Source organism: Dermacentor silvarum, chromosome 4, assembly GCF_013339745.2.
Source record: "Dermacentor silvarum isolate Dsil-2018 chromosome 4, BIME_Dsil_1.4, whole genome shotgun sequence".
NCBI lineage: Eukaryota > Metazoa > Arthropoda > Arachnida > Ixodida > Ixodidae > Dermacentor > Dermacentor silvarum.
Window position 1 is genome coordinate 177,424,626 of NC_051157.2, and position 14,052 is coordinate 177,438,677.

General features: G+C 49.1%; 1 protein-coding gene across 1 annotated transcript in view; it reads left to right on the plus strand.

The window, feature by feature from the left end:
• LOC119449064 (luciferin 4-monooxygenase-like) overlaps positions 1-14,052 on the plus strand; it is a 94,218-nt gene that overhangs the window by 61,626 nt on the left and 18,540 nt on the right. Inside the window, exon 6 of the mRNA XM_049666234.1 lies at positions 10,676-10,844. Within this exon, the coding sequence (XP_049522191.1) occupies positions 10,676-10,844 (169 nt within the window). The remainder of the gene's footprint in view (positions 1-10,675; positions 10,845-14,052) is intronic.

Genomic DNA, 14,052 nt, shown 5'->3' on the forward strand with positions numbered 1-14,052 from the left:
GAGATTTTATTCGGCGGTGACGTCCGGTAGCATGGCGTCAAGCGTCGTTGCCGGGTTCCTACCGTAGACCAGGTTGAACGGCGCCATGTGCGTCGTTTCTTGCACGGCCGTGTTGTATGCGAACGTCACGTACGGAAGGATGGCATCCCACGTCTTGTTTTCGACGTCGACGTACATTGCCAGCATGTCGGCGATGGGCTTATTTAGGCGCTCGGTAAGGCTATTTGTCTGCGGGTGGTAGGCGGTGGTCCGTCGATGGCTTGTCTGGCGGTATCGCAGGATGGCTTGATTTAGTTCTTTCGTAAAGGCCGTACCTCTGTCGGTGATGAGGACTTCTGGGGCACCGTGACGCAGGAGGATGTTCTGTACGAAAAATCGGGCTACCTCGGCGGCACTGCCTTTGGGTAAGGCTTCTGTTTGGATGTAGTGGGTGAGGTAGTCTGTAGCTACGACGATCCATTTGTTACCGGACGTCGATGTCGGAAAAGGCCCCAGTAAGTCCATCCCGATCTGCTGAAATAGTCGGCGAGGTGGTTCGGTCGGCTGTAGAAGTCCTGCTGGCCTTGTCGGTGGGGTTTTGCGTCGCTGACACTCTCGGCATGTCCTTACGTAATGGGCGACGTCGGCAGAGAGGCGAGGCCAGTAGTATTTTTCTTGTATACTCGCAAGCGTGCGGGAAAAACCGAGGTGTCGAGCCGTTGGGTCGTCATGGAGAGCTTGCAGAACCTCTGGACGCAATGATGAGGGTACCACGAGGAGGTAGTTGCCTCGGAGAGGCGAAAAGTTCTTCTTTAGGAGAATGTCGTTTTGCAAGAAAAACGACGCCAATCCTCGCCTGAACACCTTCGGCACAGTGACGGTCTTGCATTCCAGGTAGTCTACAAGGCTCCTGGTCCTGGTCGGTTCGCTGTTGTTCGGCGAATTTGTCGGCACTGATGGGTCCCAAGAAAGTTTCGTCATCCTGGTCGTCCTGTGGCGGCGGTTCGATGGGGGCGCGAGACAAGCAGTCGGCGTCAGAGTGCTTTCGCCCGGACTTGTTAAAGACGGTGATGTAGAATGCTTGAAGTCTCAGACTCCATCGTGCGAGGTGACCTGAAGGATCCTTCAAGTTAGCTAGCCAACACAAGGCGTGGTGGTCGCTCACAACTTTGAAGGGCCTGCAATCGAGGTACGGGCGAATCTTTGACGTAACCCAAATGATGGCGTGACACTCCTTTTTAGTTGTGGAATAATTTGCTTCCGCCTTCGATAGCGACCGGCTAGCGTAACTTACAACCCTTTCTAGTACGTCAGTCCTCTGCACAAGCACGGCGCCGCGTCCGACGCTGCTTGCGTCAGTGTGGACTTCGGTATCGGCGTTTTCGTCGTAATGCCCAAGTATTGGCGGCTATTGCAGGTGTCGCTTTAGTTCTTCAAATGCTTCGACTTGCGGCGTCTCCCACTTTAGCTTGACGTCAGCCTTGGTGAGGTACGTCAGTGGCTCGGCGATCCATGAAAAGTCCTTGACGAAGCGCCTGTAATAGGCTCAGAGTCCAAGACATCTACGCACTGCCTTCTTGTCGGGGGGTGGAGGAAAGTCACTGATGGCCGCTGTTTCCTGTGGGTCAGGGCACACTCCAGACTTGCTGATGATGTGGCCCAAAAACAAGAGCCCCTCGTATGCGACGCGACACTTTTCTGGCTTCAACGTGAGTTCGTAGGTCTTCATCGCCTGAAGAACTGTTTTAAGGCGCCGGAGGTGTTCCTCGATGCTTGAGGCAAACACAACGACGTCGTCCAAATAGACGAGGCAATTCTGCCACTTCAAGCCTGCCAGTACTGTATCCATGACGCGTTGGAAAGTGGTAGGTGCCGAGCAAAGACCAAACGGCACGACCTTAACTCGAACAGTCCGTCTGGTGTTATCAAGGCAGTCTTCTCCCGGTCCTTCTCGTCGACTTCGATTTGCCAGTAGCCGGTTTTGAGGTCCATCGACGAAAAATACTTTGCGTTGTAGAGTTGATTCAAGGCATCGTCAATCCGTGGGAGAGGGTATACGTTATTATTCGTGATTTTGATGAGGCGACGGTAGTCAACGCAGAAACGTAGGGCTCCATCCTTCTTCACTAACACCACGGGGCACGCCCACGGACTCTTGGACGGCTGGATGATGTCGCGTAGCATTTCTTCGACTTGTTGCCTTATGGCCTCGCGTTCACGCGCCGAAACTCGGTATGGGCTGTGACGGAGTGGGCGGGCATATTCGTAGGTTATGATGTGGTGCTTGGCGACAGGGGTTTGTCGAACTTTTGACGACGACGAGAAGCAGTCCTTGTATAGCAGGAGCAGAGCTTTTAGCTGTTCTTTCTTATACGCTTGGGAATGTTCTGATTGACGTCGAAAGTTGGTTCAGGTTCTACAGTCGTCATTGCAGGTGCACTAGAATCCGTGAAGGCGAAAGCACTCCTGTCTTGTGCTATTTCGTCGAAGTAGGCGACCGCGGTGCCTTTGTTAAAGTGTTTGTATTCGTGGCTGAAGTTCGTGAGCATCACTCTTGCTTTCCCTTCACGTAGCTCTGCTATGCCTCTAGCGATGCAAATTTCATGGTCAAGCAGTAAGTGATGAACGCCCTCGATGACGCCCTCCATGTCTGCAGGTACTTAGGTACCGACGGAAATCATTACGCTGGAGCGAGGCGGAACGGTGACTTGTTCTTCTAGCACAAACAAGGCATGGTAACTGATGTTTGTATCCGGTGGTATCACGTTGTGCGTTGAAAGGGTTATCGACTTGGACCGTAAGTCGGTGACTGCACCGTGTTGGTTTAAAAAGTCCATACCTAGGATGACATCCCTGGAGCAGTGCTGAAGGATTACGAAGCTCGCCGGGTAAGTGCGGTTGTTTACCGTGACTCGCGCTGTGCAGATTCCAGCCGGCGTTATTGGGTGGCCTCCCGCTGTCCGGATATAGGGTTCTTGCCAGGCCGTTTTCACCTTCTTCAACTTGGCGGCGAACGGGCCACTGAAGACGGAATAGTCGGCTCCAGTGTCGACGAGAGCGGTGACGTTTAAACCATCGAGTAGCACGTCTAGGTCGGTAGACCGTCGTCTGGTGTTACGGTTGTGTCGTGGCGTCGGATCACGGCTGCGGTGGCTTGCTCCGCTGCTGCTACGTCGCGTCGGCAGGTCTCTCGGCGGCGAAGTGTTTTCGTGAAGGCTCTTTCCAGGCGGCGTGCTGATACCTCGTCGTGATGATTCGCGAATCTTCGTCGTGAGCGGCGGAGGATCTTCAGCATTGCGTCGTACAGCAACCGCACCTCCATCGGTTGCTGCCTTTAGTTTCCCAGGTAAGGGCTGGGAGACCGGCCCCGGGTTGGGCCGGCACACAGCCGGCGATGCGGCGAGATATAGTGGCCAGGTGACGGCGAGCGTGACGGTCGTCGTGGTTGCCACTTGGCTCCGGCGTGGTAGTCGGCAATGTCACGTGGTCGCTCACCAAGCGGTGGACGTGGCGCGTTGACGGAGAATCCCCGTGGGCCCATCTCACGGTATGGGCATCGGCGGTAGACATGGCTGGCTTCCCCGCAATGATAGCAGAGCGGGCGGTGGTCGGGGGCGCGCCAAATGTCCGTCTTCCTCTGGTAGCTGCGCTGGGCGACGGGCGGGCGTGCTGGCGTCGGCGGCGGTGGACGACGGAACTGCGGCGTTACGGGGCCCTGGCGCGAGCGCGGAGGGGGGCCTTGACGACGGGCGACCGCGGCGTAGGTCAGCGCTTCCGGCTGGGGTTGCGGCGACTGCGGCTGCACATCGGGAACTCCAAGTGAGCGCTGAACTTCTTCTTTAACGATGTCGGCGATAGACGCCACTTGAGGGTGCGACCTGGGAAAGAGCTTCTGCAGTTCCTCACGAACGACCGCTCTGATGGTCTAGCGCAGTTAGTCGCTGCCAAGTGCTTGAACGTCGATATTGTTGGCGGCCAGTGTTCAGCGGTTATATTGACTTGTCCGCATGTCGAACGTCTTCTCAATAGGTTGTGGCCTGGGAAATAAATTCAGCAACAGTCTTGGGCGGATTGCGTATCAATCCGGCGAAGAGCTCTTGCTTGACACCCCTCATCAAGAAGCGATTTTTTTTTTCTTCCGGCGTGTTGGGGTCGGCGTCCTTGAACAGGCAACTCATCTCCTCCGTGAAAATCGTGATGTTCTCGTTGGGCCGGTGTACACGGGATTGTCGGAGAACTTCGGCCCTTTCCTTGCGCACATTGCTCGTAAATGTCTGCAGGAAGCCGTTGCGGAACAGGTCCCATGTTGTCAAGGTCAACTCCCGATTCTCGAAACATGTCCTGGCAGAATCTTCCAATGAGAAGACGACGTGGCGCAGCTTGTCGTCGCTGTTCCAGTTGTTAAATACAGCGACCCTTTCATGCGTCTCCAGCCAGCTTTCCGGATCCTCAAATGTTGATCCGCGGAACGTCGGTGGCTTCCGGGGGTGCTGTAACACGATCGGTGTGGGCGGCTCTGGTGCTGTCATGGTTGAGGCGGTTGTCGTGGCCGTGCACTTCCTGGTATTCTCGGGAAGAAGTCCGTACTCGGGGGGTTGGTTTCGTAGCCTGAGGCTAGCTCGATGGTCCGGGACAACGTTTGTACTCTCTTCGGGGTTCGCGATTGTATCACGGCTTTTCGGGGGCGTCTGCTGCATGCACACAAAATCACCGCCACCAGATGTCACGTAGTAGTGACAGTGAAGAAAACAGTCGTAAAACTGAGTATGACGAAACTGATTCTTTATTGGGCAAACCTGTGCCCACAAGAGCAAGCTACACTCGAAGCGCAAAGATAGCGGCGAACACAGTCGGTGATCGTCGAAATGTGATCAGCGGCGAAACGCGTCGGCTTTTACACATGAGTCATCAAAGGTTCCAGATTAATCCCTGGTACCCGCGTGTCTTCCAGAAAGTTCTAGACAATTCGCGTCGCTCATACAATCAGATTACGTGAGCGTTGGTGACAATAGACAACGGATAGAAGCATCGATAACGTTCGAGAATCTTCCGATACATGCAGGCGTGTCCTGTGCATAGCGATAACCTTTAACATTTGTTAGTAGGTGAAAAGCGGTCACCTGTGAAAGATAAACAGTATACATGCCAATAGGAGGTATAGATTGAAGGTAGCACAAGCCTACGCCCCAACCTCCAGTCATGAGGATGAAGAAAAAGAACAGTTTTATGAAGATGTTGAATTAGCAATGAGAAAGGTGCAAACTCAATATACTGTTGTCATAGGCGACTTCAATGCAAAAGTGGGGAAAAAGCAGGCTGGCGAGCAAGAAATTGGCAACTATGGCATCGATTCTAAGAACGCTATAGGAGAGATGTTGGTAGAATTCGCGGAAAGGAATAGGCTCCAAGTAATGAATGCCTGCTTCAGGAAGCGCACAAACCGGAAGTGGACCTGGAAAAGTCCTAATGGAGAAAGAAGGAATGAAATAGAGTACGTACTCGCTGCCGATCCCAGCATTCTACAGGATGTAGAAGTGTTAGGTAGGGTAAAGTGCAGTGACCGTAAGTTAGTGAGGTCTAAGATTTCTTTCAATTTGAAGAAAGAAAGAATAACATTAGTGAAGAAGAAACAGGCCAACCTAGACGCAGTAATTGTAAAAGCAGATCAATTTAGGCTGGTGCTCGCAAACATATATATGCGGCTTTAGAACAGGAAGATTAAGATAACATGGAGGCAATGAATTAAACCATAACTAGGCTGATAACTAGGCTGATCATAACTAGGCTGAAGTAACAAAGGACCTAATAAAGCAACGACAAAACATGAAAATGTCAAACTGGAGAGAGCAAATAGAATTCGCTGAACTGTCAAATCTTATCAACAAGAAAGTAAGGCATATTCGAAATTATAACGTGGAAAAGATTAAGAAAGCAGTAAAATATGCACGCAGCATGAAATCAGTGAGGAGAAAACTTGCAATAGGACAAGGCAAGATGTATGCACTGAAACATAAGCAGGGTAATATCATGAGCAATTTAGATGAGATAGTAAAAGCAGCGGAGTGATTCAAAGGGAATGGAAACTGCAGTTTCCATTCCTTATGAAATAACCTCAGGGCTTGACTAACACAAAGGCTAACACAAAATGACTAACACAAAGGGGCTTTAGGTGAGAGCAGACGACCGTTGCCAAGACATGGCGACACGTCCGCCGCCAAGGTGCTCGATGCTCCGCCTTCTCGGTGGCGCGGGCAGCCAGACAAGTCCGTCCGGTCTAGAGTAGTCCGGTCTGAAAAGGTCCGCGCGATCGCCGCCACGCCTTGCTTAAAATCTGCTCGGCAGCTTAGACGCTCCGCTTTCGGTGTAAACGTGCCTTCCTGCACGCTTCTTCCTCTTCGCGGTGACGTGACTGAGCAGAGCTTGTTGGCTCCCTACGCACGCTTTCACTCGCACATACAGCGTAGGGCGCGCGGCGACGGTGTTATTGCCCTTGGACTTTATACGGAACCTCAAGGTGACGATGACGGTGATGGTAGAAATTGGCCTAGAGTGTCCGTATAATTGCTATCGTAATCAAGATCACCAGCCCTTCCCCTGTCGAGAAAATAGGGTAAGCGAAGCTTGTCGTGTGTGTATCTGACCTTCGTGGCAATTTTCTTTCTTTCCCTCTCTCTTTCTCTCTCTTCCTTTCTCTCTCTTTATTTCTTTCCCTCTTTCTATATGTCTTCATTCCTTTCGGTCTCGTTCTCTCTGACCTTCGTGTTGATTTTCTTTCTCTCTCTTTTCTTTTTCTATTTTCTCTCTCTTCTCTCTCTCTCTTATTTTATCTCTTTCTCTCTCTTACTTTCGCTCTCTCTTTGTTTCTTTGTCTTACCTTCGTGGTGATTTTCTATAGTTCTCTCTCTTTCTCACTTTCTCTTTCTCTCGGTCTCTTTTCTCTCTTGATTTCTCTCTCTTCCTTTTCCTCTCTCTCTATTTCTTTCTCTCTCTCTCTCTTTCTGTCTGACGTTCGTGGTGCTTTTCTATATTTCTCTGCATCTTTCTCACTCTCTCTCTCTTCTCTTTTCTTTCCCTGGTGTGTGCCATTGAACTTGGACACTTTCTGCTCTATCGCCAGGACCGGCCCACTTTTCAGCATGATGATGATGATGATGATTTATTGGCATCCCCTTTGAAACGGGGTGGCGACAAGTAGTCACCTAGCCTGCTTGATTTCATCAGGTGTACTACACATGTTCTTAATCTAGCATTTTTGTATACCTTTTTCAAAAATTTAGCTTGTACCGCTGCCTACGATTTTAAGAGATCAGGTTGTATCCATCTTTTCCCTGCTTTTTTTCCACCAGTACTCTAATCGTCTCTTGCTGATATCTACGGCTGATCTGTTTAGGTTTCCTTCCACTTTAAACCCAAGCGCTTCTGGGAGTTGCACGTTACCTACGGTTCTCGCTGGGTAGATCCCGTCGCATTCCATCAGGATGTGCTGAGTGGTTTCTGGATCTTTACTGCAGCATACACATGTCTCATCTAGTTCCGAATATTTGTTCCGATATGTTTTCGTCCTTAGGCAACCGGCTCGAGCCTCAAATAGCAAGGCACTGCCCTTTGTGTTATCGTACAGATTTTCCCTTCTAATTTCTTTCTTCTCATTCTTGTAAATCTCCATTGTCCTTTTCGTTTCCATTCTTTGCATCCATTTCACGGTCTCTATTTCTCTCACTTTCTTTCTGATGACCCCTGGTTGTCTATTTACAGTTTCGATTATCCTGTACTTGGTTGCCAACTTCCTTGACCTCTTCCTCCATTCTGTGTCCACGCTTTTCATGTAGAGATACTTGTGCACTTTAGCCGCCCATTTATTTTCATCCATGTTCCTGAGCCTTTCTTCAAAACTAATTTTGCTTTGTGCTTCTCTGACTTCAAAAGAGGCCCAACCCATGTCTCCATGCACTGCCTCATTTGTCGTATTACCGTGTGCTCCCAAAGCCAACCGGCCTACTGATCTTTGGTTAACTTCCAAACCCGCCAATATATCCGATTTTAAGCATATAATGGCATTTGCGAATGTTAGCGCTGGCACCATTACTCCTTTCCAGATTCCACGCACCACCTCATACTTATTGTGGCCCCACAGTGCTCTGTGTTTTATTAATGCTGCATTCCGCTTCCCCTTTATTTTCAGATTATCTTGGTGGTTGCTTGAGTAATTCTTTCCTTCGTTTATGTGTACGCCGAGGTACTTATATTGCTTCACTATGGGTATTACTTGCTGTTGAATTGACACCACGAAGTTACTCGTGTGTTCATTAAAGATCATAATCCCTGATTTCTCTGTGCTAAACTTAAGGCCTAGATTTGTCGCTGCGTTCCCACAGATATTCGCAAGTATCTGTAAATCTTTTTTATTGTCCGCTAGTAGCACAATGTCGTCTGCGTACATCAATCCAGGGACCTTCTGTTGCACCATTTGTCCATTACGCATGTAGGATAAATCAAAACCTAATTCGCTGTTTTCCAGTCGTCTTTCTATGCCCTTGACGTAAAGCGTGAACATGACACCGCCGCCACTAACACCACCGCCGCCACTCCTGAGCCTATAAACCTTCGCTTAAAAACCTGCGCGGCGACTGGCCTCTGTCGTTCCACTCGTCCTCATTACGGCAGCGGACAGCCCAAAGTGACGCCACCGTCAAAGTGACTTATTCGGAAACCGAATCGTTACGCAATAAGGCTCCAGCAGACCAAAAGAACCTTGAAATTTTCGAAAAGCTGACTTAACTCGAAATCAATCAGGAAAACGTCGCAAGACGTCAATCGTGAGCGCCGGCTGATCAGCGAAATGAGTGGATTTGTTTACGAGAACTCACTTTTCTGTATTACCTTGTGAAAATAATTATTTGCTAATGTATTGTCGCTGGGGATTGGACGAGTATATATTTTTTACTGTTCAAAGTAACAGTCGGCCGTCTGTGTCTTCATGCACGTGAAGTGTGGATCTGTTTGTGCAATGAATGACTGCGCCTTTAAGAAAACGCGAGCGTTTCAGAGCAGGGTTAACGTTGCGTTTGCGAGTCACATATAAAAGGACAGAAGATGCCCCACACAAGGCAAATAAACAGCACCGCCTCCAGCAAACTTCTCTCTTTCGAGAGAAAAGGAAACATACGGTTTCCTTTTTTAACTTGCTGCAGGTAATGAGCGGCTGCCTTGTTTTGTTTTTTGCGTCGGATAAGTTTCCTGCCGCCCATGTGGTTCATTCGGTTATTAGCAGTGAAACCACTGCACTTCTACATGCAGTGTAGAAAAGAAAAAAAAAGAAATCGTAATTCCGCCCGAAAGGCGAAGCATTGATTGCGACTGCAAATTAGTAGACATCTATGCGAAGTAAGGATAGTAGTTTTATCGGCCGTATAAGCTTGTCAAGATTTGCTTACTAACTAAATTAACATGCATGATGCCTGCAAAAGCGAACATGAACACATCTCGCTCGATGACCGCGGAAGCTCGTCAAAACGCTGGAGTGAGAAAGCGTGCGAGCGGGAGCGAGCAAATTGACTTTCGCGCTGGCTCTAGCTAGCTTCAACGCGAACTAAACGTCGAAAGCACAGCGCGTACGATGCTACCGGCACTCGGCGAATGCACTTTGTCTCCTATCGCAGATCGCTTTAAAGATGAGGCGCCCGCGGGCGCACACTTCGGCCACATCGCAGACCGCTTTCAAGATAAGGCGCTCGCGCGGCAGCTCCGTGAGCAGCAGCCGCGGGAGCAGAACGCCATCGCGCGCGCTGTCGTTTTGGCCAGCTTTGCCGAGCGATGACGTCATCACGCCGAGCTCCCGCATAGCCGTGTCGCCACAGCTGTGGTAGGCGGAGCTAAGACGTGACGTCACTGCGATGATCCTCATAATATTAGCGCCGCGTTGCCACTGCGGCGACAGAATGCCCCACGTCCCCGCGCCGAGCACATCGCCCTGAGAATGGCGCGACCGTAAGTGCGTTACTCCCGAAGAAGAGCAAGCGTGGCGCGAAAACCGTCGGGCCGCTACTCCAGAGCGGATGAGACGACTTCGGACCAACCCCGAGTATTGCGCCGATGAAGCGGCGGCAAGACGTCGTCGATTTGCAGAAGATTCGGAGTTATGAGCTCGTGTTACGGAGCAAAAGCATGTGTGCAGCCAGAAGCGTCGACAAAACGATCTGGGCCTGCGACTTAGCCGATCCGAGATAAAGCTAGGTGAGATCAACAGCATTGCTGTTTGCACAGTCTTCGAACCACTAGTGAAGTTTGAAGTTTATTTCAGGCAACTAATAAAAAAATAAAAAAGTGTGAAGCTGCCCCCATTTTTTATAATTTCTTCTTTAGTTAAACAAATTTATTATAGTTTTTTGCATAGAAGTAAAATGGAGTAGCCATAGGCACACTAGTTTCATCCTCTGCATTTGAACTCCATTTGCCGCTACCTACCCACCACGAAATTTGCAAAAAAAAACTAACAAAATATGCCGCTAATGCATCAAGAAGTTGGTGGTCCGCGGCATTGCCAGACATTACTGCCAGGCGCACAGCCACAATTTGCAGCATTCTTGCGTTCTGAACATTGAAGTCTGCGCTCCCCAAAAGTGGGATTCCTGCTCTGGAATTCATAGAAAAGCACCTTTCTCACCTTTGCACAATATTTGTGCCGTACATTATGCAGGTCGTATATGATGTGGAAAACGTCAGATGTCCTTCTTGCCTCTCCTCCCATTACGTACCAGGCGGGTATGATGTTCACCATGGTGGGTGCTCTCGCGGGCATCACCTGTGTCATGGTGCCGGCCATGATGACGCCTGCACAAACTATGGATAGCATCGACAAATACAAGGTGGTATATTTTTCCGTTCCGTTTATAATACAATAGCATGTTAGGTGGACCTCGCGCAATTTGAAAATAACTATCTGATAAAAAAGAAGAAAGAAAAAGCGGTTGAATACAGTGCCATAAAAAAATCTGGGCCGATCACAAGGCAGTGCAGTCTAACGCAGCGTCTCAAAGCGCTTTCTTTCACGTGGGAATGACGTAGTGTGACACACGTGCCAGACGTTTGAAAGAGTGACTTTGCAACGAAGAAAGCATACCTGTGATTGTGGCCTAATGTAAGGCTAATGTTCGGGAGCAACAGGTTTTGATAAAACCATCGGTCCCACCTTTCTTTGTAGCATTATACACAGGCATCAACCACTTTGGAGACATCTAACAGAAACCTAAGAAGTTTGTTGAGCGTACGCCGATCGCGTCGCAGTGTGCACGAAACCTCACAAGTGCTGGGCCGGCTATGCTGCAGGCGCCTGTAACTGTCGAAACGTTAAAATATAGTTCTCTTTAAAACAAGATATCACGTAATATGCTTTTCACATCTGTAAAATGCATAAGCAGGGTCATCAGCACTTGCCAATAATTAATTACTTATTTAATTCATTCAATCATTCATTCATTTGCCGTATTCCATTATGCCGTATTGGGAAACAAATTGTAAAGAAAGCTTGTAAGTGAAATTCGTTTAAGTAATTGGCGTCATGTGATATGCTGCAGGACAATCTGCGCTCGCGTTCACGTAGAAATTGTTGAATCGTCCTTTTCCTGGGAGTTGCAAAAGCGGGTGCTTTGGATATACGTATACTCAAGGTCAAAATCTCAACCAAGCGAAGGATGGGAGGAGGAAGAACAAAACCAACAAGGCGCTGACTTTCAACTCACGTTTAAGACGTGCTGCGTGAGTAATATAAAGACAGGAAGGGGAGAGCACAAGCGGAAGGGAGCCTCGAGAGAGAGAGGATAATAAACTTTATGCAAGAGAGCACACGAGGGTAGGTAGCTCCTCCGTTCTGCAGTGGGTGGTCCCATCAGTCCTTCTCGCTCGGTTGACCAGGTTGAGCTGGTCCGTCGTGTCGGAGCTGGACAGCGCTGCCTCCCATTGCCGTGAGATGAGGTGTGTTATGTGTGTGACAACGTCATTACATGCGGTTTCCTATAAAGTGCTACAGCCGAGTCGCGCACGCGAACACCAAACTAAAATGCGCACCTCTTTGTTCAAAAGACTGCGCTTGCGCAAGCTATACCTTCTCATTTTCTTTCGTATCTTGTATGCTTGATAGATCTAGAATGTGTTTTGCGTATTTTACTAGAATGGCTGTATCGCTCGGGTATGGAGAGCATCCGCACTCTTTGCAATGTAGAGCGAGGTTTGCTGTATTTTCCAGTCCTTCAAATATTCGTGTGTTTCTGCAGCCGGCGAGTGATGCAAGCGGCCAGTTTGTCTAATGTATGACAGGCTGCATGACAGAAGGCTGTCATGGAGAAGGTTGCTGGTACAGGCGCCATACTTTCCCTGGTGTTTGTCAATACACGAGGAGGCATCTGGCTTGTATGAGTTCACGAGTCAGCACATTTTGCGCAACTTATACAGCGTGGAGAAAACCATGCGCACGCCGGCGTGGCCTACTGCTCTCTTGAGCTTGGCGGACACGTTGTTCACTTATGGAAGCACAGCCGTGGGCATCCTTCCCATTTATCCATTTATTGATGCATTTCTGCTATTCTGCTTTCTCAGTAGCACTTCCGACGGCTTCCAAGGAGCCGCTCGGGAAATGTGACGTCTAACAATCTCTTGACATGAGTATCGCAACTGTGTTGCACCTGACGCGAGCACGAATCGACAAAAGCAGTGTTGTCCACGTTCCTCTAAAACAGGCACGAAAGCTTGTTTCTCGCTCCTTCCCAACCTTGAAAAGAGTTCCCGTTACAAGTTCCCTTAATGCGAAAGAAATGCGGTCCAGTTACACTTCAAACATTAGACTAGTACGTGGTGTTATATTAACGTTGAATTATATTTTTCTTTAAATTATGAAATAGTGTCGGAAAATCCTGAGGCGATATAAAGTGAGCACTTTAAAACTCACGTCGAACTACGTATATTATACAAACTTGAACATCGCCGACAGCAGATTATCTGTAGAGAAAAAAATCCAAACTCTCCTAGATGAATTTTTTCAGGGAGCGCCGGACATACTCCAGACATGTCTAACTGCAACTTAGGTGCTCGTCTATTACAAGTGCAACACATATGGCACTTTCCACTTCGGTCTTTAAGTACGCCGTCAGGATACTGTGCTTTTACTCACGTGCACCAATATAGCTAATTTTTTGCACAAGAAACCCCATTGAAAGCAACATTACATAGACGTTTATTGAATGCCGATTCAATATTGCAGTATGAGTGGAAAAAAAATGTCCAGAATACATATTCGCAACTTGTGTGAACTCAGCGAGAGTGGCATCTAGATGTTGGTGTCCGACAGACGGACCCGCTTTTTCGTCAGCAATTCCTTGGCAGTGTTGAAGAGCCGTTCCACCGAACGCTTGAGGGTACTGCCGTGTTGTACTTGAGGAAAAATTGGTTCAGTACCTCGAAGTTATTCATCTGCAACAACTTGCAGTCAAATGGTACCAGCAGGTACAGCGACAGTTCATCCTGCTCCTCGGCTGGAAGGGTTTGCTGCCCGAACGAGAAGAAATCTTCGGGCGCAAACGAGGTGGCAACATCTGCGCTGGCTGGTTTGGTCACCGCAGCCAGCTCTGTCTTTACGCTGTGATCCTAACATCATTATTCCTTTGCGGCAGGCTGCCATGCTGGCATGGATGAATGAAATTACACAAGTGAGCGTCACGTGACAATCTTGAAGCCTAGTCATAAAACGATATAACGGGGAAATCACAAAAAATGCACCATAGTCACGTGACAGGCAAGTGGTAGTTCTTTGCGCCTCACGCGGTCGCCCATCCGCCCTGCATCATGTGCTGCATACGTGCGTGCGTCTGTTCAATTCCGTGGAACGTTTACAGAGGGAACGCCGTTCCTTCTGTCATTCCTTCGTAAACTTAACGAGTTACGTTACAGTTCCACTAACCCTTCAGGGAACGGTGCCGTTACTCCGTTCCTCCCAAATGGAAGTAGTTCCAGGAACACCGTTCCTTGGAATGCACCACGCTTCGCGAATGCGCCACGCATTACGCTGAGGGCTTTCGTACGCAA